Source organism: Chiloscyllium plagiosum, unplaced genomic scaffold, assembly GCF_037043375.1.
Source record: "Chiloscyllium plagiosum isolate Xiang-an unplaced genomic scaffold, Cpla_swu_hap1 HiC_scaffold_19, whole genome shotgun sequence".
Classification (NCBI taxonomy): Eukaryota; Metazoa; Chordata; class Chondrichthyes; order Orectolobiformes; family Hemiscylliidae; genus Chiloscyllium; species Chiloscyllium plagiosum.
The window spans coordinates 12,369,974-12,396,287 of NW_028270157.1; the positions used below are offsets into that span (position 1 = coordinate 12,369,974).

Consider the following 26,314-nt stretch of genomic DNA (forward strand, 5'->3'; position numbering starts at 1 on the left):
TGGAAATAGAACCAGTCTGACTCAAGATTGGAACACATATAAACTCTAACCTCACACCTTTAATGCATTTTCTGAGCTGAGATGTCACCTTTTTCTTATAAAATCTTAAGTCATCTCAGGAATATGACTTGAAAGAAGTTCTGGGATTTACATATTAATGAATTGAAACCTGCAACCCATTCTAAAAGATTACAGACTTAACAGCAATCAAGGTTTTTTTCAATATATCGCATCAGTTGCATGACACTATGATATTTTGTTATAAACTCTGTGCCTTATAATCCTGCCCCACTAGCTACCTGCTGAAGGAGAGTACTCCAAGAGCTCTGTTGGACCCTAACCTGGTGTTGTGTGATTTTTAACTTCTACCTGGCATAGCATGCCTCCAGTGTTCCCGGTGGCCCACTTTGATTCCTGATGAAGGGCTTTTGCCCGAAACGTCGATTTTCCTGCTCCTCGGATGCTGTGCTTTTCCAGCACAACTCTAATCTAGACTCTGATCTCCAGCATCTGTAGTCCTCACTTTCGCCGACTTTGAGAGATGTGGCAGCATCTGCGGAGAGAGAGAAAACACACAGACACATTTTTAATAAAGAGCTGCAGATGGTGGGAGTCCAGCAGAAACTCAGCGTCTATGGAGAGAGAAGTGAGAGTTAACGTTTCGATTCCAGTGTGTCCCATTGTCAGATTCCAAGCAGCGCCGCTGTCGAACGCTGGGAGGACCTCTGGTCCTCCTGCGCCAGGGGGAGCGCAGTACTCCCTTCAACTTGAGGAAAAATGGGAGGGCTTCTCATGTGTCGCGTCGGCTCTTTGGCGCAGCCGCCGGTGGGTGGGAGAAGGAGAAGGAGCGTTCCCGGCATGCTCCGCGCGGTTGCTAGTGAACATGGCGGAGGGCGGAGCGGCCGAGCTGGAGACGCAGCGCGCCGATACCGCGGCGCTGATGAAGACACCGCTGAAGAAGGGTGATACCTGGTGAGGCCGGAGCGGGCGAATGAAGAGGCCGGGGTGGGGAAGGTGGAGTCCTCTGGCAAGAGTAAGGGAGAAAGAGGAAGCGGGGAGAGCGCGGTCCCTGCCAGGGCAGAACGGCCGCGCCGGTACTAGGCCGTGGCTGGGCGCCTGTGGGGGGGAGGGAGGGAAGGAAGATACAGGCGGACGGGGAAAGCCGAACGACCGCACCCACCTCTTGTTTGCTGCTGCTGCTGCCCTTGGTGTCCCCTTTCCGCCGACATTCTGGATAACTCAGGGGCAATTACCCTCCTGAACTCCAGTAACTGAGCCACGGCCCATCCCACTTAACTGAGTTTCGGGGGATGCTCGCCTCCCCACAAGAGGCGGTTTGGGGAAATTAATTTTAATGCCTGGTAGCTGACATTGAGAAGTGCCACCGTTATGAATGCTGTCTTTTGGATGAGTACTTTTGACAAAATAAAGTACATGTCGCTTTCTGTACACGCATCCTGCACTGTTGTAAAACGGGTGCAGTTCAGGGAAAAGGGAGCAGATCTTGCGCTCAGCTGTATGACATAACTGGCGATCCTGTTTGTGGTGTTGATTGAGAGACGAATGTTGGCCTGGATACCATGAAAAATCCTTGCTTTTCATGTTAGTTTTGGTTTAACCTCTTGTCCAAAAGATAGCAGATTCCTAGAGTGTTCCTTCAGTGACAGCTTAGATTGCACCCATTTGGAGAATGTGACTTTAGATTCCCTACAGTGTGGAAACGAGCCATTCGGCCCAACAATTCCACATCAACCCACCCAGACCCGTTCCCCTACTCTATATTTACCCCTGACTAATACTATTTAGCATAGCCAATTTACCTGATCTGCACATCTTTGGACTATGGGAGGAAACCCACGAGGAGAATGTGCAAACTCCACACAGACAGTGGCCTGAGGCAGGAATTGAACCCGGGTCCCTTGAGATGTGAGGCAGCAGTGCTAACTGCTGAGCCGCCACTCTGGCCATTCACCATCTGACTCAATTCTGCCTCACAAATTCTACTCTTAGGCCAAAGCTGGTGTTCACAGTTTGAACTATGGTACACACGAGAGTCTATCTCTGGATGGTTGACGTATTTTCCATTAGATATTTGACTTTTCTGTTTAGTATCTTTTACAGTGTTCCAAGAATTGTGATTTAGAATATTTAACATGTTGATGTTGATGCACTTGTCATACTTTGGCAAATAAGAATGAATAGGTGGTCATGTGGAAGCCAAAAACTATGTTCTGCAACCTGCAGTTGTATTTGCAAACTTCAAGATTATTGAGCTAATACATTCTACAGAAACTAGATCAATTCAGTAGGATAAAATCTGTAATCCTTTTGCACAGATTGGAAGCAAAGCAGTGATAAGCGTTTGAGTGGATGTAAAATGAATATTTGACATTAGTATTCAGCATTTATTGCACAAGTGCTATCTGTCCAGAGGACATTGTGCAAAATGCTTTTCTATTGAAGAAAATACTGATTAGCAGAGGAAAAAAAGACCAAGGGATTTAGGTTTGATATACTGGTTGCAGAAAAAGGTTATAAATTTAAAAACATATGGTAAAATCTAGGGACAGTGTTTCAGAAACATGGCATGGTAATGAAGAAGTGAAACATCAGTGAAGGGGTTAATAGGGAGTGTGAAGCAACCCAATGTCGGGGGGATCGCTTAAGTGGATTGGGTGGTGCCATTGGGTGTAATAGTCAGATGGAGCAATTTATGAAAGCTAAATTGATTCGTAATTTATGAATGATTGAGCTCTGAGGCAGCCAGCAAAATGGTAGAATTTTAATTTCAATGAGGAACTGTGCAATCGAGAAGCAGTAGTGGTGGAACTTTGTGTGCCCACCATTAACGCTATTGTGCATTAACTGCAAACATTAAATTACAGTTTTCTGAATACATGAGCACTGCTGTCAACTTTTTTATCTTGCTTTATGCTGGGGGAAGCAAATTTACGTTTTCTGGTATTTTAAATTAAACAATTTTTAATAATACTGCACATGACGTATTCATGGGATATGGGTGTTATTGTCCATCCCTAATTGCCCATTGGGCAGTTGAGAATTAATCACATTGTTGTGTGTCTGGGGTCACATGTAGGCCAGAGGTCTCCAAAAATATCTTGAAATGTACACAAATCCATAACCTAATATTGTTTTGTGATCTAGTCATAATCATGATTCAGAGTCATTAGAGAATTGTGCTTGGTGTATTTTCCCCTCCTGTTCTATATAAATAATACAGCCATGCAGTTTTGATTCATTATTATCATTTGTCATGGTTTTCATTTTTAAAGATATATATATATATATATGTGTTAGATTGAGTACTGAGGCTACAATTCAATATTGAATTCAGATGCAAGTAGATCAGTTAAACTTTGAGAATATAATTGTCATATTGCATCAAACTCTCAATACTAAGATCATTTGTAATGTAATTCAGAGAAATGGGAGCCTTTCCATATGAAGGTTGTTATTTAAAACAAATAGTATTTGAAGTGTGTATCATGGCCATAAGACATCAGAGCAGAATTGGACCATTCAGCCTATCAAGTCTGCTCTGCCATTCAATCATGGCTGTTATGTTTCTCAGTCCCATTCTCCTGTCGTCTTGTAATCTGTGATCCCCTTACTAATCAAGAATCTATCTCTTCATTTATTAAAGACACTCAATGACTTAGCCTCCATAGCCTTCTGTGGCAATGGGTTCCACAGAATTGCCAACTGCTGGCTAAAGAAATTTTTCCTCATCTCCTTTCGAAAGGACTGTGGCTTCACTCTGAGGCTGCACCCTCAGGTCCTAGTCTCTCCTAGGAAACATCTCCACACTACGTAATGTTAAAAGTCTGTATCTGAGTTTGATCATAGCATGATTTAGATTGTTTTGTTACTTTTACAATATCTATCAGCCTCACTATGGAAGTATACTTTGAGTAGATGTTTAAACTATTCCCATCATGGCTTGGCTACATTGCATAACTATTTAGATTTAAAAAAGTTTTTACTGGCTTTATGTTATGAGCATCCAGTATTGTTTCAGAATTCAGCTCTAGAGAATTAGTGGAATGCAAAAAAGCCTTGGCAGAACAAAGATTGCTCTGATAGCACTCACACTAGCAATAACTACACTGTAAAATATGGCACGATATTATGAATTTATCAATGAGTAGTTGCGGTTAGTATGTTATTGTTAAGTTTTAGATTAGATTACTTAGTGTGGAAACAGGCCCTTCGGCCCAACAAGTCCACACCGACCCGCCGAAGCGTAACCCACCCAGACCCATTCCCCTGCATTTACCCCTTCACCTAACCCTACAGGCAATTTAGCATGGCCAGTTCACCTAACCTGCACATTTTTTGGATTGTGGGAGGAAACCCACGCAGACACGGGGAGAACGTGCAAACTCCACACAGTCAGTCGCCTGAGGTGGGAATTGAACCCGGGTCTCTGGCGCTGTGAGGCAGCAGTGCTAACCACTGTGCCACCGTGCTGCCCATATTATTTTTAGAAATTAGGAAGTTATACAAACAGAAGGTACAACAAATATTTGTACATAATATCTGTTGTGGAATTCCTGATTAAAGGCTTTTGCCCGAAATGTTGATTCTCCTGCTCCTCGGATGCTGCCTAACCTGTGCTTTTCCAGTACCACACTCTTGACTCTGATCTTCAGCATCTGCATCCTCACTTTTTCCCTCCATTGTGCAAAACCTGGCTTCATTGGACCCCGTAATGTTGGTTTTCTTTGTTCGTTACTGGGATGTGGATCGATGGGATTTATCTCCCATTCCTAATTGATTGAGTTGAAGGGCTTCATAGCAAAGTTAAGACTGGTTCACAATACGTTGGGTCTGGAGTCACTTAAAAGTAATATTGGGTCAGAACAGATTTTCTTCCAACCTACTGAAGCAGATGGACTTTTGTGACAGTTTCATAATAACAATTAGTGCAAGTTCAGTTTTTATTGCATGTTTATTTACTAACTAAATTTAATTCCCCAGGTACCATGGTGGAACTTGAGTTTGGTCTCCAGATCATTAGTCCAGGCCCCTCAATTGCAAGCCCAGTAAGTCGTCATTACGTACAGTTCCCATAGGGATGACTAGGCTTCATTAGCGGCATTGTTATATCTGAGTCAGAAGCTGTTATGTTCTAACCGTTATCCTGGTGTTCAATAAGTTCTAGGCGGCTATTTTCTAGTTGCAGAGAAAATGATCCATCATCAGAGATACTGTTCTTTGGACGAAACTTTAATTGACACACTGCTCACTTGGTGGCATTTGAGGACAAGAGGGAGCTTATTTACTCAGCCAAACCTGTTTATAAGTAAAATGTTCAATGATTCCAGCTCTACCTGTTTTTTTCTTAGTCTGTTTTCACTTCTCAAGTTTCCTTTAACGATGTTTCATTTATTCATCGATGGTTGACTTTCAGGTAAACATGTGAACTGAAATGATTTTGAGTATTGCTGAAAAAAACACATTTTGCCAAAGCCTTTTATGTAACATGCATCAGGATAATTCACATGAAGTTGTTAACTGGTGCATTTTCTAACACTGTATCAGTCGCAGTACATGTGATTTTTATAAATGACTTGGATGAGGAAGTGGAAAGGTGAATTAGTAACCTTGCCAATGACGCAAAGGTTGGTGGAGTTGTGGATAGTGTGGAGGGCTGTTCTAGGTACATTGACTGACAGGATGCAGAACTGGGCTGAGATATGGTAGATGGAGTTCAACTTGGAAAAGTGTGATGTCATTTGAAAGGTGGAATTTGAATGCAGAATACAGGGTGAAAGGCAGGATTCTTGGTAGCGTGGAGGAACCAAGGAATCCTGGGGTCTGTGTCCATAGATCTTAAAGTTGTCACCCAGGTTGATAGGGTTGTTCAGAAGGTGTATGATGTGTTGGCTTTCATTAACAGGGGGATTGAATTTCAGAATTGCAAGATTATGCTATAGCACGATAGAGCCCTGGTTAGACCACACTTGGAATACTGTGTTCAATTCTGGTCGACTCATTATAAGAAAGATGTGGAAGCTTTAGAGAGGGTGCAGACGAGATTTACCAGGATGCTGTCTGGACTGGAGGGTATGTCTTATGAAGAAAGCCTGAGGGACTAGCATTTTTCTCACTGGACCGAAGAAGGATGAGAGGTGATGTGATAAAGGTCTACAAGATGTTGAGAGAAATAGATGGAGTGGATAGGCAAAGATTCTTCCCTATGGTAAAAATGTCTATCACAAGGAAGTATAATTTTAAGATAATTGGAGGAAGGTTTACGGGAGATGTCAGAGGTAGATTCTTTACTCGGAGAGTGGTGAGTGCATGGAATGCACTGCCAGAAGTGGTACTAGAATCAGACACATTCGTGGCGTTTAAGCGACTCTTGGTTACGCACATGGAAGTTAGTACAAGGAAGGGTATGTAGGTTAGTCTGATTTCAGAGTAGGAGAGGAGGCTGGCACAGCATTGAGGGCCAAGGGCCTGTACTGTGCTGTACTGTTCCATGTTCTATGTACACTTACAACTGCTGCATCATGTTTTCTCTCTACTTTTGTATTTCTTGTGATCTGTGGCCTTAAACCATTAATGGAAGGCTGGGCGAGTTTTCGGGCACCCCAGACTATTCTTCTAGGGACATGAGTTTGAATCCCATCATGATAGATGTTGAAATTTGAATTCTTCAAAAATCTAGAACAAAAACTAACCTAATGTAAGCATTGCTGACTGCTGTAACAATCCATCTGTTTCACAAATTTTTTTGAGGGAAGTGAATCTTTCATCTTTTCCTGGTCTCGCCGACATGCAGCTCTAGATCCATAGTAATGTGGTTGACTCCTAATTACTCATTGGGCAATTAGGAATGGTTATTAAATGCTGCTATAGCCAATAATGTAAACATGCCCTGAATAAATAGTTTAAATAACTGCCATTGTTCCACTTCCCTTGATAGCAAAAAATCTGTCAATCTCAGTTCGAAAATTTACGATTGGTCTCACAGAAATTGCTATTTACGTAAGTGTTGCACATCTCTACCATATTTTGTGTGTTGAGTGTTTCCTAATTTCATTGTTGAAAGCTCTTCTCTAGATTTTAGACATTAGCTCGTGGTCTAAGACACCCCATTCAACATTGAATAGGAACAAATCCTATTCTATTCTCCTTTTTAAGACCTTGAAACCTTTGATCAGATCATCCTTAACCTTTTAAGTTTCATGGAATGCAATCCTTTTTCAAGTGGTATCTTCTTTTAATTAGAGTCCAGATATAATTATGATCAAAACAAGCTGTATTTCCTTCAAAGGCCATGATGTCATTTCAAAGGTATGGTGCTCAGAACTGTTCCCAGGACCCAGGTATGGTCTGACCAGACCAGAGTTTTGACTGTGGACAAATTCTACTCAGTAATTTGTCTCTAGCTGTAAAAGAAAAATGAATTAACTGTTTACAATTATTTTCTGAACCTGGTCCCACCCATGACAAACCTAGGCAGGACTGTGCATTGTGAGGAAGATGTAAAACGTCTCCATGAGGATTTGGACAAGCTTACTGGATGGGCAAAAACATGTGGAAAGATGTAGTGCTTTACATTTTGGGAAGAACATGTGCAAAGTATTTATTATTTAGTAAGAGGTTGGAATGTGTAAGTAAACAAAGGGACCTGATGTTCTCATTGACCAGTCACTGAAGGCTAGCAAGCAGATACAGCAACCTTTTAGGAATATTAGTCTTTATTACAAAAGAATTTGAGTGGAAGTGTAGTGAAGTTTTCCTTCAATTGTATAGAAGCTTGAGTAGATCATACCTGGAATTATATGTGGTGTTTTGGTCCCCTATCTAAGGAAAGATATTATCGCTATTGAGAGATTGCAATTAAGGTTCACTATACTTGTTCTGGACCTGTATTCTCTAAAATTTTGAAGAATGAGTAATCTTTTTGAAACGTAACAAATACTTAAAAGAATAGACAGGTTGAGGTGATTTCCTGATTAAGAAGTCTAGAATGGGTGACAACTTTAAAAATAAGGGGAATGACATTTTACTTAAATGAGAAAGTATTTTACTCAAAAGGCTGTGAACATTTTGAATGCTCCACCATAGTGGGCTGTGGAATTTCATCCTGTTCATTATGTTTAAGAAAGAGTTGGAAATCAGGAATCTTAACAATTGTGTACAAGGTTTTGGGAATGGGGTAGTTACGCATTGAAATGTTTGATCAGTCATGATCATATTGAAAGACTGGCAGACTTGATAGGCTAAATGGGTTATTCCTGTTCCTATGATATTTTAGAATGTGTAACTGGAACTCCAAATCTCTTTGCACCTCTACTGATTTGAGCTTAAAAATAATCAAAGATTCTGTTCCTCGAAGATGGTAGAATTAGTGCTTCAAAGCATAATTATTTTCTGGGAAAAATCCTCCTTAGCTCTGTTTTAAATGGGAACTCCTTATTTTAAGACCGTTACACCTAGTTCTTGATTCTTCCGCAAACGAATCATGTGTTCCACACCCTGTCAAAAACTCTTTAGAATCTTACATTTTAGTCAAGTCCCTGCTTGCTTTCCTGAACTGCAGTGATACAGGTCTAGTCTGACCAATCTTTGCTCCTAGTCATTCCAGGAATTAGCTTTGTAAACCATCTCTAACTTTCTCCAATGCATTTATATCCTTCTCTGAATAAGCAGATCATTAGTGCACACAGTCCTCCAGATGTAGTTTCAGTAATGCCTTGTATAAATGAAGAACAGCCACCTATTTTTGTGATCACTTCCTCTCACAATAAACAACCACATTTAGTTATATTTTCTAATTACATGCTGTACCTATATTACTAACCTTTTGCAACACAGCAGTAGGGTAACCAAATCCCCCTCCTTCTAGGAGCTCTGCAATCTCTTCACATTTATCTATACTATATAAATAACTATATATTACCAGAATAGTGTCCTAATTTTGCTCTCAATATCATATATAGCAATATATATTAATCATGGGGCTTATGAATAACACCAATGGACTTAGATATTTGTAAATAATGTACTGCTATTAATAAATGTAAACTTTTAAGTTGACAGCTATTCTCTTGTACATAATCTTAATGCTCACTGTGTCTCACTTGTTAATGCACATTTGCTAAATGTGTTGGCTGTTGACTTTGACTTCTGTTTGAAAGTTGTTTTACTGTGATTAGATTAGATTCCCTACAGTGTGGAAACAGGCCTATTGGCCCAACCAGTCCACACCGATCCTCTGACGAGTAACCCACCCAGACCCATTTCCCTCTGATAAATGCAACTATGGGCAATTTAGCATGGCCAATTCACCTGACTTGCACATCTTTGGACTGTGGAAGGAAACCCATGCAGACACTGGGAGAATGTGCAAACTCCACACAGACTGTCACCCGAGGCTGGAATCGAACCTGGGACCTTAGTGTTGTGAGGCCGCCCCTGATTCCACAACATTTCACAGTTGACTCCATTTAATTATTTGGTCAGAACAGCACACTGAACTAGGATACAGGGGAGTATAGATGGTTAGTTCACTATTTACAGTACTGAGAAAGAAAGAAAATGCATTTTACCTACCAGTCACGTTGTATTTTAACTTGTTGCAAGGAGTTGTGCTTTTAAGGTCAATCCTTCCAGATTCAGTAGCAAAGTAAAAGTTGTGTGCAGAGGTCATAAGATGCAGTGAAAATGATTGAATTGTTCAGATATCTGATGCACTTCACCACTAAAGAATCGGTCTCTTAACTGATATTGTACTTTGACCTGTGTAGACTTGCTTTTTGTTTTGCTATTTATGCAGTTGTCTAGATTTAATTGGAAAGGAGCTGAATTGCGTACATTTTTTATGAAAGAGGAACTTGAAAGACTTATTCAACAGGTAAATCATCAGCCAGAAATTGAATGAATGCCTTTGTAATATTGATTGTGAATTGAATCAATCAACATAAATGGAAATTACAAGAACATTTCGGTGGGTACAGGGGCATAGCACTCTATCTCAACAAAGTTCTAATCGCAAATGTGCTGCTTTCATGTTTTAGCTTTTGAATTTATAAAACTTTGACAACTTTTTTGCCCTTGTCTTTTTATGCCTCCATTGCTAGAAAATTCCATGCCCCTGGAAATGAGAGGGCAAGCAGGTAACTAACTTTTAGGCCTCTGTTGTGAGTTGTGCAAGAATGACTAATGCTCTGTAGTTTCAATCTTGGCTTGTGTTTAATCATCTGACTTTTGTGTGGTGCTTCCATATCTTAGTGCAAACAAATTAGGAATATGTGCAACCAGACTATTGTTTTAGGCTTCTGTCTGCTGTGAAGCCAGCTACCATTCCAGATGCTTCAGTGGTCTTGATTTTGCAGTGTCAAATATCAGTACTCATCATTGTTAAAAGGTCATCTGGAGAGCAACTACTGGCAACCTCGCATCCATAATTAAATGTGGAAATCAAGAGGTTACTGATTTGATTTGAGTTGATTTATTGATGTCCTATGTACCTAAGTACAGTGAAGAGTGTTGTGAGCACTACAGGCAGAACGTAACATACAAAGACATACAGATCATAGGATGTTCAGATAGAGTGGGCCCACAGGTTATGACTGCATAGGAGGTGCCCAAAAGCAAGATCAACATTAGATTTGAAATTAGAGAGGTCCATTCAGCAGTCTAATAACAGCAGAGAAGAAGCTGCTCTTAAACCTGTTGGTGCGTGTACTCAAGCTTCTGTATCTTCTGCCTGACAAAAGAGCTTGGAAGAGACGATTACCAGCATATGATGGCTCTTTGATGAGAAATGTCATTATAACACTACCTTGCTAAGCGATTCATCATTCAAATGCACTGAACTACATAACAGGTACTTGTTAGACATGCCGGAGAAAATTAGGGTTTTTCAGGTTTAGGTTTTTAGGCTTTTGTTTGTGATCCCCTTCAGCAAAAATAATTTGTTTATATAGCGGCTCTGAAGCAATAATGTGTACCAGGTATATCACACAATAGTTCAGAAGCAAAATTTGAGAAATGTCATAGAGATCTCAGCATCGCAGATGTCAGTCTACAGCCATTTCGATTCACTCCATGTGATATCAAGAAATGACTGAACACTGGGAAGTCTATGGACTCTAACAGTATTCTGGCAATAGTACAGGAGACATGCTTGAAAATGTGCCGCACCCCTACCCAAGCTGTGCCAGTACAACTACTTGTTAATGGGGAAATTGCCCAAGTACATCCTGTACACAAAAAGCAGGACACATTCAACCTGACCATTTATTGCCCAATTAGTTTACTCTGAATCATCAGCAAAATGCTGAAGAGGTTCTTGACAGAGTTAACAAGTAGTACTTGCTAGGCTATAATTTGCTCACTGACATTTAAGTTGGTACTATCATAGTCACTCAGCACCTGACTTCATCTCAGCTTTAGTTCAAACGTGGACAAAAGAGCTGAATTCCAAAGAGAATCTGAGAGCTCACCTTGATGTCATGGCCAAAATTGGCCAAGCATGGCATCAAGGAGCTCTCTCAGAACTATGGGAATCATGTGGAAAACTGGTTAGAGTCTAGCAGGACACAAGGGAAGATTGTTCTGGTTTTTGGAGGTGAATTATCTTAGCTGCATAACATCACTACTACTTCCTGAGGGTAAGGTCCTAGGTCTAGCCACCCTCAATTACTTTATCAATAACCTTCCATCCATCATAATGTCAGAAGTAGAGATGTTCACTGTGCAACATTCAGCTCCATTTGTAACTCCTTAGACACTGAAGCAGCCCATGTCTAAAGTCGGGAAGATATAGACAATATCCAAGCTTGGGCTGACAAGTGGCAAGTAATGTTTGCACTGCACAACTACTAGGCAATGACTACCTCCAACAAGAGAAAATGCAAACTTTGTCCTTTGACATAATGTCATTTCGATTGTTGAATTCCCCCTCTATCAACATTCTGGGCTTGTCATTGTCCAGAAATTGAAAAGGACCAGCAATGTAAGTGCTGTTTGGCTACAAAAGCAGATAGGTCACAGGCTAGGTGAGTAATTCACCACCTGGCTTCCCAAAGACTATCCACCATCTGCAACTCGCATGTTAAAATAATGATGGAGTACAGCCCACTGGATGAGTGCAGCATCAATAATACCCATGAAGCTTGCCACTCAGGACAATGTGACCCACTTGATTAGTACCATATCCTCAAAAGCTCAATCCCTCCGCAAGATTCATTGCAGAAATTCTTCAAGGCTCGTTAAACAGCAGCATTAACCACTATCATCTGGAAGGAGCATCACCACTTGATAGTTCCCCTCCAAGCCATTTACCATTCTGAATAGGAAATATGTTGCTGTTCCTTCAGTGTCGCAAGAACCCGGAACTCCTTCCCTCATGATATCGAGTGTTCCTGCAATAAATTGACTACAGAGATTCAAGAAGGCACAGACACCTAGGAATGGGCAATGAATGCTGGCCCAGCCAGCGAAATTCATGTCCCATGAAATGAATAAGAAAAAATTGAGGCAGATTAAAAAGAAAATTTGGTCAAAGAATTGGATTTTATGTAGCAACTTTTAAAGAGAAAGAGCAGTAACAAGGGTTTGAGCATATTGCCTTTGCCGCATAATCTGTAATGGAGTGTTTAAAATCGGAGCTGCTCAGATTGATAGATTGGAGGAGATTATGGGATGATGAAAAGTAAGACTTTGGAGGCACGATGAGAATTTAAAATGCATTGAATGTTGAAATGAAGTTTATACTGATGTCATAATGATGACCTCATTCATGGATGATTGAGTGTGTAAGATACGACAACCGTGAATAGTCCACTTTAGGAATAACAAAAATCTGGAGTGCTTCAGGAACAGTTGAGCTGAGAGACTCATGGAATTAGGCAATGTTATGAAACTGTAAGTAAGCAGTCTTAGTGCGGATATGTGTTCCAAACCTGATTTTGGTTCATTATTACATCAAAGATGTAAGGAAAGCAAGTCTCACCTTTTGAAGTTTTCATGTCCTTTAGTAAACTTGAGGTCATTTGAAGCTCTTCTGCTTACATTGCAGTTGCATCCAATCCTGCTTATCCATATTTCCTCTTGTTTCTCACCTTCGTTGGCATTGGATTAACAGCTTGATTTCAAAAGTCTACAGAGCCTCTTCCGTCATCACAACTCTCTGAAATGTCTTTGCTTCTCTCAAATGATTTTTTAAAATTGCAATATGATCTGTTTTAATATTGATTGTAGAATAATAAGGATACTAGTAAAATTTGCATGCAGCAGAATCTGGGTGTTCTGGTATAGGCGTCATAAAATTACCATTCAGATATGAGATGATTGGAATGCAAATGTTATGTAATTTGTGACAAAGGAAAAGAAAACTAAGGATGTTTTGGTACAATTGTATGTAGTATTGATGTGACCACACTGAGTATTTGTACATTTTGGTCATATTTAAGGAAGAACATAATTACATCAGTAATAGCACAGCGAAGGTCATCGACATATTCTAGGGATGGGGTAAAGGGGGATGTGCACGTAAATTCCTTGAGCACAGGTTAGACAAGATAGACCTGTATATGTTGGAGTTGGAAAGGAAGAGAAGTGATCTTTTGGAAACACACAAATATCGCAAGGGGAGTTGAGTGGATGCTGATATGTTTCGCCTTGTTGGAGAGACCAGGGCAAGGACACATAGTTTAACTGTAAGAAGTCTACCATTTATGATAGAGATAAGTTTTCCTCTGAGGTTTGGGAGTCTCGAGAATTCTTTCCCTCAGTGTGGAGGAGGTGGGTTGTTGCTTCGTCTTAAAAGCAGATGTTTATTGATTCTTAACTGAGAAGGAGCTCAAAGGATATCAGATGCAAAAAAAAGGTGGTTTTAAGACTGCAATAAAATTAGATGTGGTGTTATTGAATGGTTGAACATATTTGAGGGGCTGAATGGCCGCCTTCCACTCCTGATTTGACAGTTTGTACGTACTCTTCGTGTAGTACTTAACTTTCTCACCTCAGCAACCAGCTCATGAAGATGGCAACACCCTTGCTGCACACCCCAATTGCTACAGCGAAGAATTGACTCTCTAACCAAGATGTGAGAGAGACAATAGAATAAGAGAAAATTGCTGAATAATGGCCATGACATAGCTCCTTTGGGTGCTAAATGGTGGTGGTAATCCAGAAGTGCTGACTAATACAGTGGGACACAGCTTCAAATTTCACTGTGGCAACTGGTTAAATTTAAATTCAATTAAATCTAGAATATAAATGTTGTCTCATTAGTAGTGTGATGAAACTATAATTGATTGAAACTATAAAAATCACCTGGTTCGCTGATATTCTTTAGGAAAAGAAATCTGATACCAGACCTGTGGCAATGTGTTTGACTCTTAAAGGCTCCCTCAATTGGTAAGCCACTCAGTTCAAAGGGTAATTAGAGATGGGCAGCAAAACTTAACCTTGCTAGTGATGCCCTCATCCTATAAAAGATTTTAATGAAGATAACAGAAAAGAAAACACGAAGTTAAAAGACACATTCAGTGAGGTTAAAAGACACATGGCCTTAATAAAGTGGGTTGAAAAATGAACAAACAACTGATCAGTGGAGTGACTTCAAATGTAAGAGGGCTGGAAAACTAAAATGAGCAGAGAGGGTGTTGAACGGTTGGGCTATGTGGATAAAAATGATCAAAACTAAACAAAAAGGGCTTTTAGGCTAAATTGGGAAACATAACTGGGGAAATGATAAGGGAGATAAGGGTTGAAAGTAAATGTGATAACGGCTAACAATTTTTATTAAAAGCGTCGGTCGTACATTTTAAGGAAATAGGTGAAGAGAAGATAAAGATGGTCAAATGAAGTTGGAAATCGACTTGTGGAAAACTATATGGAAAAGATGTTGCATGAATATTTTGTATCCTAGGTTCTGAATCAGAAAGCATTTCTTTATTCAATAAATGCATGCAACTTTTCTGCAAGAGCAAGTTAGCTGCCCCTGCTTACAGCCCTTTCCCTGTAACTTGCATTACCCTCTTCAGTTGCTTAAACAATTCCCTTTTGAAAGTAACAATTACTTTGGTGTCTGCACTAGTCTTTCAGATAGTGAATTCCAGGTCTTATCCACTCGCTGTTTGAAAATTTTCCTTTGTGTACCATGATTCTTTTCCTGGTTACTTTAAATCTCTCATTTCTTGATCATTATGCCAGTGTTTGGGGAAGACTTTCTCATTGTCTGCTCTGTCTAGACCCATCATTATTTTCAATAATTCTAATCAAATCTCCTCTCAACCTTCTCTTTCCCAATAGAACCACCATTGCTTGACCAATTGGCCTTGTAATTGAAGTTCCTCTTTTTTTTGGAACCATTCTTGGAAAATTCTTTCTTCATCCTCTCTTGAAACCTTTACACTTATCTGAAAGTGTAATGTTCAGAATTCTGCTTAATTCTTCAGTTGATTTGAATAGTTTTTATATGCAGAGCTTCTCCTTATCTTCCTTGCTTTTATATTCTATGCCTTTTACAGATATCTTCAGAGAAGTTATCCCACACCTCGAACAGGTGGGATTTGAGCCCTGGACCCCCTGCACCATTTGAGCCCAGCCTCTATTTGTAAAGCTCATGTTCCATTTCCTTTTTAACTACTCGCTCACTTGCCCTATTACCTTCAATGATTTATGCTTATGTACCCCTATGTCTCTCTACTTCTATATTTCCTTAGAATTGGAGCATTTAAGTTTCCATTGTCTTTATTCATTCTTCCTCCCAAAATATATCATTAAACTTCTCAATGAATTGCATCTGTCACCTGTCTGCCTATTCCACTAAACAATTGATTGATGAACTAATCAAAAGTACAGCTTCCAAATAATTATTTTACTCAATATTTAATATTTCAGCTATTTCCTCTTTTGTGGTGTGCATAGGTCTCCCTTTTTGATGCTTAATTAGCTCTATGCAATTAGTTTTAATTATGTAATTTAACTTGTTTAGAATTATGTAATTAAGTGCACTAGAGAAGACTATGAAACAATTATTAAAACTTGAGAAGAAAGGCAAGTTAACAGTCTAAGGCACGCACTATCTGTTGCTAAATGACATTGGAAAGGAATGGGAGAGATTCCGACAGGTCTGCAGTTCCTCTTGTATTTAAAAATTGTGCTAAGATATTAGAATCCTATGTAACTCCTCCAGTTAAAGAAGTGGGGGATGTAAGAGGTAACAAAGCAACTAGTATAACAGTTTTTCACTTTGTGGGCAATCTTTTAGAATTTGTGTATTCAAGATGAAAATAATGAGTGTTTGATTAATGTGTTAGTCAAGGACAGCCAGTGCAAAGTTTTGAAGGCAAATCATGATAACTTAAGGATTTCTTTTAATCTGATTACATGAATAAGAAATGTCTTGAATTGTTTGTGTGTATAAGTATAATAAAAATGTGCATTGCAGGCATTCAATAAAATGTTGTATGGAAGACTTGTACAAATGATCAAGAAAGCAAGTAACAGTCAAAATGTAGCAAGATCAGTGCAAAAATTAAGAGGTGATGGTAACTCTTATCAGCATTAGATGCACATTGCTTGTGAGTATTTTATGTACTGTATATGTAATATGAAACTGGTTTGCACTCGAGTATGGTGAGCATGATAAATTTGGCACTGGGAAGACCATTTTATAAATCAGCATAGAATGTGAAAGTAAAGAGGTGGGAGCAATGGTGCAGTCTTAGGAATAGTTTAAAGGCAGAAATGAGTTATTTGGGTTTATTTCATTGGCAAAGGAAAGGCCAGATTAATTTTTTTCTGGTTTTTAAAATTAAGTCTTGGCAAGGTGAAAAGAGTGACTGTCCCTTCTGGTTGTGAAGTAGGTTAAAGTTATCTTGTTATTGACAATGAGCAAAGTTAGAAATCTCCTGATCCAGTGAGTTATTGAAGAGTGAAATGCTTTAACACGAAGTGGTTGTGAGAGACTCGATTGTATATTTTCAAACAGGATGATGCAAGGCTATGGAGAGAAGATAGGATAGTTCTGGAATGCCCCAGTGAAGAACAGTCCACTGATATAGTGGGGCAGCTGATCTGCTGTTCTGCGAATTTCTGTAGTTTGATTTTACCAAGAAATCTGGACTTGACTTTCAGGTATTCTTAGTGCTTGCAGTTATAAACACAAATTCGATAGTGATTGTTGGTTTTATAGCATCTTTGTTTAACAAAATGGTGGCCGTGGGAAGTTGTAAGCTAAGGCTGCGCTTGCCTGTCAATTGATAGATGTGTACTGACTCATTTGTGTTGACAACTTTTAAAAGATTCTTTAATTGTTGCAAATGAGAAGTGCCTTTTGAAATGTTAATCTTTCTGGGGTACTGTGGAGCTTTTAAACTTTTGGATCTTTGCAGAAGAGATTTGTACTGGATAACATGCACAATTGTGTTAGTTTAGTTATTGGTTACACACTTGAATATATGGATATAATTACTGAAATATGGTATCCATTGATTATAACTTATTTTAATCTTGGGTCATTTATGTTTGAAGTCTTATTAGTTATGGTCACTGCCTTGCAAAAGGTAAGAATGTGTTTTCCAGCTTTAATCATTAAGTTAACAGTAAATTGCTTGCTGTGCTTATCCAGCTTTAAACATCTGAGCATTTTTCTTCTGGTAGGCCTCCATCCCAAATTGGATAGCAATGTCAAGTGCCTCTCCTCTCTCAGTTGCAATGATGGGCTTTGAAGTTAAAGCCAATCAGACGCAAATTGCATCTGCGTTTTTAGCCATTGTGGGTTCTTCATTGGTATGGCAGCCATAGATAAAAAGAGAGAATGCAGGGAGGGAAAAACTTACAGATTAAAGCTTAAAAAAGAAAGGGTGTGATGTTTATGGGTGAACTGAATCAACCATGACCAAGGAAATCAGCTGTTCAATATCCATTATATATTGGCTTTCAGAGCATGCATTTAGTGCTCTTTAAACTTTGGATTCAATCTAGGCCTTGATGTGACTGATGGAGTGCTATGTTGGAGTGACTTTCTTCTACATTAATGCTCTGAGAAACAAAAAGCATTGTAATTGTGATCTGTTCTGAAGAACGATTGCTGGATCAGCAATGTTAATTCTGCCTTCTCTCCACAGATGCTGCCAGATCTGCTGAGTTTTTCCAGCAATTTCTGTTTTAGTTTGTAATTATGACCTCCTTGGGAGAAGAAATTTTCCTCAATTGTGTGTAGCTTATTTAGAGCTGGAAATGTGTTGCTGGAAAAGCGCAGCAATCAGGCAGCATCCAGGGAACAGGAGAATCGACGTTTCGGGCATAAGCCCTTCTTCAGGAATGAGGAAAGTTTGTCCAGCAGGCTAAGATAAAAGGTAGGGAGGAGGGACTTGGGGGAGGGGCGTCGGAAATGTGATAGGTGGAAAGAGGTCAAGGTGAGGGTGATAGGTCAGACTGGGGTGGGGGCGGAGAGGTCGGGAAGAGGATCTCAGGTTAGGAAGGCGGTGCTGAATTTGATGGATTTGACTGAGACAGGGTGGGGGGAGGGGAAATGAGGAAACTGGTGAAATCCGAGTTCATCCCTTGTGTAGCTTATTTAGGACTTTGGACAAAGGCGAAAATATAAATTCGAATTGAGATGACATCCTTTAGTTACTATGGGACATAGGTTTAGGATGTAGGTTTGCTGGCTGAGCTGGAAGGTTTATTTCCAGATGTTTCATCACCCTAATAGGTAACATCTTCAGTGGACCTCAGGCGAAGCACTGCCGATAATTCCAGCTTTCTATTTATATATTTGGGTTTCTTTGGCTTGGTGATGTCGTTTCCGCTGGTGATGTTGTTTGCTGTGGTGAAGTCACTTCCTGCTCCTTTTCTCGGGGGCTGGTAGATAGGGTCTAACTCGATGTGTTTGTTGATAGAGTTCCGGTTGGCATGCCATGCTTCTAGGAATTCTCGTGCGTGTTTTGTTTGGCTTGTCCGAGGATGGATGTGTTTTCCCAGTCGAAGTGGTGTCCTTCCTCATCTGTATGTAAGGATACTAGTGAGAGAGGGTCATGTCTTTTTGTAGCTAGTTGTTCATGTATCCTGGTTTCTAGTTTTCTGCCTGTTTGTCTAATGTAGTGTTTGTTACAGTCCTTGCACAAAACCTCAACCTGAGCTACAAATCTTCTCAACTCGCTAGGATGTAGGTTTAAGGTAAAAAGGGGGTAAGTTTAAAAGAGATGCAAGAGGTGAGTTTTTTCACGCTTTTTTTTGCCTGGAATGTGCTGCCAGAGGAGATGGTAGAAACAGATACAATAGCAGTGTTTGACCTATATGAATAAGCAGGGAATAGAGGGATATGGATTCCATAGAGGGATATGGATTCCATAGAGGTGCAAGTTTTTTCACTTAGATATCATGTGTTGGTGCACTCTTGGTGGGCTGAAAGGTCTGTTCCTCTGCTGTATTATTCTTTTTTCTTATGCCTTCCTTGTTCAGAGCTGTGCCCAGGAACTGCATAATCTGACTACTACTAGGTTGTTTGAAACTATTAATGTTCTTTTAAATAAACCCTTTTCAGTTTTAGATAAGGTAAGAATTTAAAATGCAGTAAATTCCATAGCTTTTTTTGATTGTTCCCAAAACAGGAAGTGATGCAAAATAACTTCCTGGGCACATTTACAAAGAGCAAAGGCAAAATGGCATCTCTTATTCATAGCATAAGTGATTTATCTACAATTTCTGATATTAATAAATTTTGTCAGTTGACCATGACAAAAATGAAAAGTCATGGTAAGTAACTTTTTTGCATGTCCTAATGGAGCTTGTTTTGTACTTTTGAATCTGACAAAAGTATCACGTGGCTAAATAATCGATCAGGTACATCTTTTGGACAAACAAAGTAAAGGCATACTTTCTTTTGATACTATACCAAGTTAAGAGCTAATGCTTCACCAATACAACTTCAAAACATCTCCTGAGTTTGAATCTTTCTAGAGGTGATATTTTCTTAACAAAAGCTGACTTGAGGTTTGTAGTCCTTTCTGGGATAGTTTAAGCTAATTTCAGAGAAGAGGAACCAGAAAGTAGAAGAATGCAGGAAAAAAAAGTTAAGATTAGAAATATCCCAAACATTTGGCAACCAGTTTGAATAAAGTAGAAAAAGGGATAAAGAAGAGATTAAACTCTGCATATTTTGACATTTATGTTGTGGTTTCGAAGAATGGGTGTTTCTATTAACACTTGGGCTTCAGTAAGACCAGGAATAGATTTTTAACATTTCCTAGCTGCAAAGTGTTCAAGAATGACAGGGAAGAAAAAAAGGTGTGTGGCAGAACGATTAAGAATGGTGGTACGGATCTGAATAGAAAAGATTTACTAGATGGTTGAATCTGTTTGGCTTGAGTTGAGGAACAGAGAGGGAGCACTTGGGCTTGGAGGTATTTTGTAGAGCTCCAAAGCAATATCATGGAGAATAGGTTTATACATTTGTCAGCAGATTTCAAAGGCGTGTAAGAAAAAGTGGTACTGGGAGACTTTAAATGCCCCAGTATAGATTCGGAAAAACTAAGGATAGGGAAACAAAATGAGTCCTGGTGTGTGTACAGGAAAACATTTTTGGCCAATGTCTCCAAGCTATCATCAGGAAATTGTTGGATCTGCTTCTGGCAAATTAATTGGGTACAGTGAAGTGTGTTCCAGTAGTAAATCATCTAGATAACAGGAAACATTGCACATTTTGATTTAAAATAATAAGAAAAAGGAGATTTCAAAGATAAAAATGTTGATACTAATTTAAGATGGAATTTATTACAAATTAGAAAAGACAAATTGAAATTAGTAACAGAACAATATACAGCATTCGGGGTGGGGGAGTGAATAGTTCAGATACAAACAAGCCATATTTCTTTACAGGAAAAGGTTAGATCATCCAAAACTGATGCATCTGCATGTGAAATTAAAAGCTAGGATAAAACAGCAGGAGAGGAGCTTCCAAAGTATGGGTCAATTTGTAGCCAAGAAAATTATGGCAATAGAGGAGGAAATTGAAAAACCTACTATGAGACACAGGTAATGAAGAAATGTTTAGAATGTAGTATCAAGTTGCAACCATTTTCTACATTTTGTCAAAAACTGAAAGCCGTTTGATTGGGAAGCAATTGAGCTAATTAAGAACTCAAAGCGAAATCTTTATGTAGGGGTAGAGTGCTTTTCAGTTCTCTTCACAAAGCATACGTGAAATTTATGCTATTTAGAACAGGAAGTTATGGGCAGGATAGTGATGGGTAGAACAGACCTACTAAAAAGATTAGTATTGCTGAAGTTGATAAGTCACTTCATCCAGATAAAATGTATTTGAGGTTATTCAAATCAAAATTGGGAATGGTAGGACTTTAAGTTGTCATTGAATGTAGAAGTAGAACTAAGAGCTGCTATTGTTATAGGACAGGGGATGGGATAAAGCAGTAACCTACAAGACTAGTATCAATGGGGACGTTATTGAAAATCATTTGAAGAGTGAAATAAGCTTCCATTTTGGAAAAGTGTGGGTTTCTGAAGGAAACCCAATGTGAATTTGTTACAGGCATGTCATGTCTGATTAGCTTGATTGAATGCTTTGAGGTTGTAGAGAAAATCATGGTACTTCAGTAGGTTTGGCATGTTTAAACTTTTTTGATGCATTTAACAAGGTGACATACAGAGTATTTATAAAGAAAGTGGCAGCCCATGAGATTAAAGGCAAGTAACAGTATGGATACAGAATTGGGTCATTATAATAGGGAATGCTGGTGGTGAATACATGTTTTTCAAACTAGGAAGTGTTGCCTAATGTCACTCTTGGTTCCATTTTCTATTCAGTTTTTTTTTGTAAATAAGTTAGAATCTTGAGGGGAGCAACATTATAAAGTTTACAGATAATACAAGATATGATAAGTCAGGATGAGGATTGTTGTAGATTTCGTAACAATAGACTCGACACTGAAATGGACAGAAGTGTAGCAGTTCAATATGAAGTGTCAGTCAATGTCTTTAGAGATGGAGAAGAAATTATTTTTTAAATTCTGTTAAGCATACAAGATAAGTAACAGTGTAGTTTATTTTTTTAAAAAATAGCACTTGGATGACTGAGTTTACAAATACTGGAATTGAATATAAAGCAGAGAGACACTGGAACTTTACAATCACATTTGATTTCTGCTGAAGTATTGTAAACAATTGATAATGCGTAAGAAACAGTACAGAGGGGGTGCAGTATGACACTGGTTGAGGCATGTGCAGTCTGGAAAAGTTAGAACCATTGTCTTTGACATAGAGACTAAGAGTGACATAATAGATGATTTGGAGTTGGGGACCATGTGTACTGTGTCAGGTTTGCAGATGACACTAATATGAGTGGCAGAGCAAAGTGTGCAGAGGAACATAGATACTTTAGTGGGCAAAGGTCTGGCAGTTGGAATATAATATTAATAAATGTGACGTCAACCATTTGGTAGGAGTAACATTAAAAAGGATTATTACTTGAATGGTAAAACGTTGCAGCATGCTGCTATACAGAGAGACCTGGGAGTTCTTGTGCACGAATCAGAGGGTTGATCTGCCGTAATTCGGAAGACAAGTGGAATTTTGTCCTTCATTGCTAAATGGATTGAGTTTAAAAGCAGAGAGGTTATGTTGCAGCTTTACAGGATGCTGATGAGGCCACACTTGGAGTACTGCATGCAGTTTTTACTTGAGAAAGGATATACTGGCACTGGAGAGAATGCAGAGGAGGTTCACTTGGTTGATTCTGGAGTTGAGGGGGTTAGCTTATGTGGAAAGACTGAGTAGACTGGGATTATATTCATTGGAATTTAGAAGAATGAGGGGTGATCTTATAGAAACATAAAATTATGAAGGGAGTAGATGAGATAGAAGTAGAGAGGATGGTTCCACTGGAAGGTGAAACTAGGACAAGACAGCATAGCCTCAAAATTAGGGGGAGCAGATCTAGGACTCACTTAAGAAGGAACTTCTTCATCCAAAGGGTTGTAAATCTATGAAATGCCTTGCCCAGTGAAGTAGTTAACACTACTTCAGTGAACATTTTAAAAGCTAAGATTTTTTTTGAACAATAAAAGGAATTGAGGCATATGGTGAAGACACGGGTAAATGGAGCTGAGGCCACAAAAAGATCAGCCATGATCTTATTGAATGATGAAGCAGGCTCGAAGGGCCACTTGGCCTACTCCTAGTTATGTTCTATTATGTAATAAAGTTTCCAAAATAGTTTGAGATGTCATGAGAGGATACAGGAAAAAAACATTTTCTGGTGAGTGGGTCACTAATTCGAGGTTGTAGACTCCAAATAATTAGAGAATGATTTGGAGAGTGATGGACAATTTACTGTTTTGGACCCCTCTACTTGAAAATGTGGTTGCAGATTGATTCTATGAATTTTAAAGGGATTTTGGTTAGGCAATTGAGGAGGAACCTACATGGTTACAGGCAAAAAGCAAGTAGTGGTACTATGCATGCTTTGAAAGAAGAAGTACATGTGTATTGGGTTGTAAGACCAGCTCCTGTGCTGCAGATTTCTGTGATTGTTATGAAATAATTAATTCGATAACATTTTTATTTACCATCTCAGGTACCTGGTGGATAGCCGGTGGTTTAAGCAATGGAAGAAATATGTTGGCTTTGATAGCTGGGACAAATACCAGATGGGAGACCAAAATGTGTATCCTGGTCCTGTTGACAACTCTGGGCTTCTGAAAGGTTTGAACATTTGCTTTATGTTTTTAATTATGAACTGTGCTATTAACCATGCCCTGCAGAAGTGTAGGAGAAAGGTCCTTGTATATGAACCATTCTGTTGTCTTGGTGTATGGAGGTATATAGTGCAGTTTATGCTTCCAAAATTGTTCCAAATCTTGACACGTTTTGGTTTATATCCATATTAAGTGCGAGGGCAAAATGGCCTATATGTTCAGGTATCTGAGCGTCCATTGTAGTACTTGCTGCAGGACTCTGTCTTGAGCTCTGTCTTGCCCTTATTATTACCATGCCACAAGATCCTTATTCTCAGTTTCTACCACTCTTTCGTCTATCGATTTCCAGATTTCAAAATGACAAAAAGATAGGGTTTAGTTTGGAGTATTTTGACTATAGAATTTTTTTTTTTTAAAAGCTAACATTTTCGTGCAGTTAATTGGGTCTTTGTCTTTCTCAAACTGTTGCGCTCTGGTTAAAATGTAGGAATATTTAGTTACAGTTGTACTGTACATAATGTGCAGCGTCACTGTTAGAAGTATGACACCTGAAAATTTATTAAGTCAAATTGAGGAAAGCAGATTCATTCTCATTATTTATATTAAGTTAATCATATTAGTCAATCATTTGTCACCTGGCATGGTGAACCATATTACGTAGCCACAGTAAACTTCAGCAATTTAATGAATCATAATGTTAAGTGCCAGAATACTCCAGCCTGTTTTTTATTAAACTATATTAATTGTTTACTGCTGGTATTATCATTTGAAACTATAATATTACAGTTAAACCTGTTTGAATAAAATCAGTGATTTTTTGCTTCACACACAAATGTGCTCATTTTTGAGAGGCGAATCTTTATAACAAGTCAATGAATCTTGGAGAAGCAAAACTCTCATTTTGAAGAAGTAATTATGGTGATTAAATGGAGATATTTTCTGATTTAATGAGTTATATAAACCAGTTGCATATCATGTAAACTACTTCAGCTTTTCCCAGAAATACTTGAATATGTTTGTGCTTTAAGACCACATTGCACCTTGAATATTTTTTAAAAGAAATAAATAATGAAGCTTTCAGGGAAGCTATTTTAATGTTTTTGCGCATTGCTGGAGAAATTCGTCAGATTCTTTTCAGTTGGTATTGGCCCTTTTGGCAGGTTTCGCGACGATGTCTTGTGAGAATTTCTGACCTAGTTAAAAATTAGATATACAGGTTCACATGTCAATCATAGCAGCTCGAGGGTAGGAAAATTAATGTAGTCACGTGCTAAACAAACTATCAAATATTTTTGTCAGAAGACAGATCAAGTAGCGTCTATTAATATTTGGAGATATAATCAGAGAAAGTTTGAAGCAAAACCCAGTAACCTTGCTTGAATTTCCCCTGGAGATGGATATAATTCCAGCACTTGCCTAATAGTTTGTCTAGTTATTCTAAGGAATGTTTTTGGGCACCAATGGGCAATCACTGTTTTAATTGGGGTGAATATGGAATGTAGCTCAGGATCTGAGGCCTTAATTTGCAGGTCAGGTTTCAATCAAGATTTTAAATATTCAAGGCAGAACTCTGTGCATTTTTGGCCAAGGTTATGCCTCTCATTTCTCAGGTAACACAACTGCCCATATAACAAAAAGATCATTCCAACATTTAGTTCCTGTTGCAAACAGTTTGAGAAATACTTTTCCTTTGCAATTAATTTGCTTCTGGGGAGCTTTTCAAAGGGAGGAGCAGCATTAGAAAATGTTAGGCTGATATTAACCAATTCAATTTTGATTTTACTGTCTCAAATCGAAAGTTGCACAATTATCTTGTATGTCGGGTGCTTGTGGTAAAGCCAGCCTTTGGTGCTTGGCTCTTGTTCTGTGAGGAAAATTTCAGAAGAAATTAAAACTTCCTTTAAACTTTGAAAATGCCATCATTGAACTAAGTGTGCGCATTACTAGAAATGCAAGTTACTTCAGGCCTGTTGTCTATGTTTTGCTTTAAACGTGTTGCCCAGTATAGCTCTGCATACATTTCTTGATCTCCTATGACATCATGTAATGGAAATTGAGATAGTGTAGTCTTCAGGCAAAATTAGATTTGGGGAGCAGGATGCGTAGATGCATTTTAATTTAGAAGTTTCATTTTCAGTCCTTATTTTTATATCTCTGCTTTCTCTGTCCATGTTTAAAATGGGAGTTGACATTTTTGATTTTCATCTGGTGTTCCTCACTGCTAGTATGAGGATCTGTGATCTGGGAGGACTTGAGGTTTTGGAATTGAACATTTTAAGAACTGAAAGTGGATGTATTGAGGGAGATATCTAGTGTAGATGATTAAGCTGCAGCAATACTTTATAATATGAGAGGATTACATGCAAGTATTACAGTGCGCATTTTATTTAATCTGCAAAGATTTCAAATATTTCATGTGAGATTGTGAATAGATATTCCATTTTGTGTATTTTGGTGTTAGCAGGAAAGGTGGTGCGAAGATTGATTTGTAGAACAAAAATGTAGTTCGCTGTACGTAATGACTGGAATTAATTTATATGTATTAAAAATTGCCTCTGTAATACCATGTGAAAAATCAGGATTATTGGTGGACATAAATA

At 38.8% G+C, this 26,314-nt stretch overlaps 1 protein-coding gene across 2 annotated transcripts in view; it reads left to right on the plus strand.

Annotated features, from left to right (window-relative positions):
- Positions 1-843: 843 nt before the first annotated feature.
- Positions 844-26,314, plus strand: part of usp15 (ubiquitin specific peptidase 15) — a 115,262-nt gene continuing 89,791 nt past the window's right edge. For both annotated transcript variants that reach the window (XM_043709977.2, XM_043709978.2), the window contains exons 1-2: positions 844-972; positions 23,594-23,721. In XM_043709977.2, the coding sequence (XP_043565912.2) occupies positions 884-972; positions 23,594-23,721 (217 nt within the window). In that variant the 5' untranslated portion in view covers positions 844-883. The remainder of the gene's footprint in view (positions 973-23,593; positions 23,722-26,314) is intronic.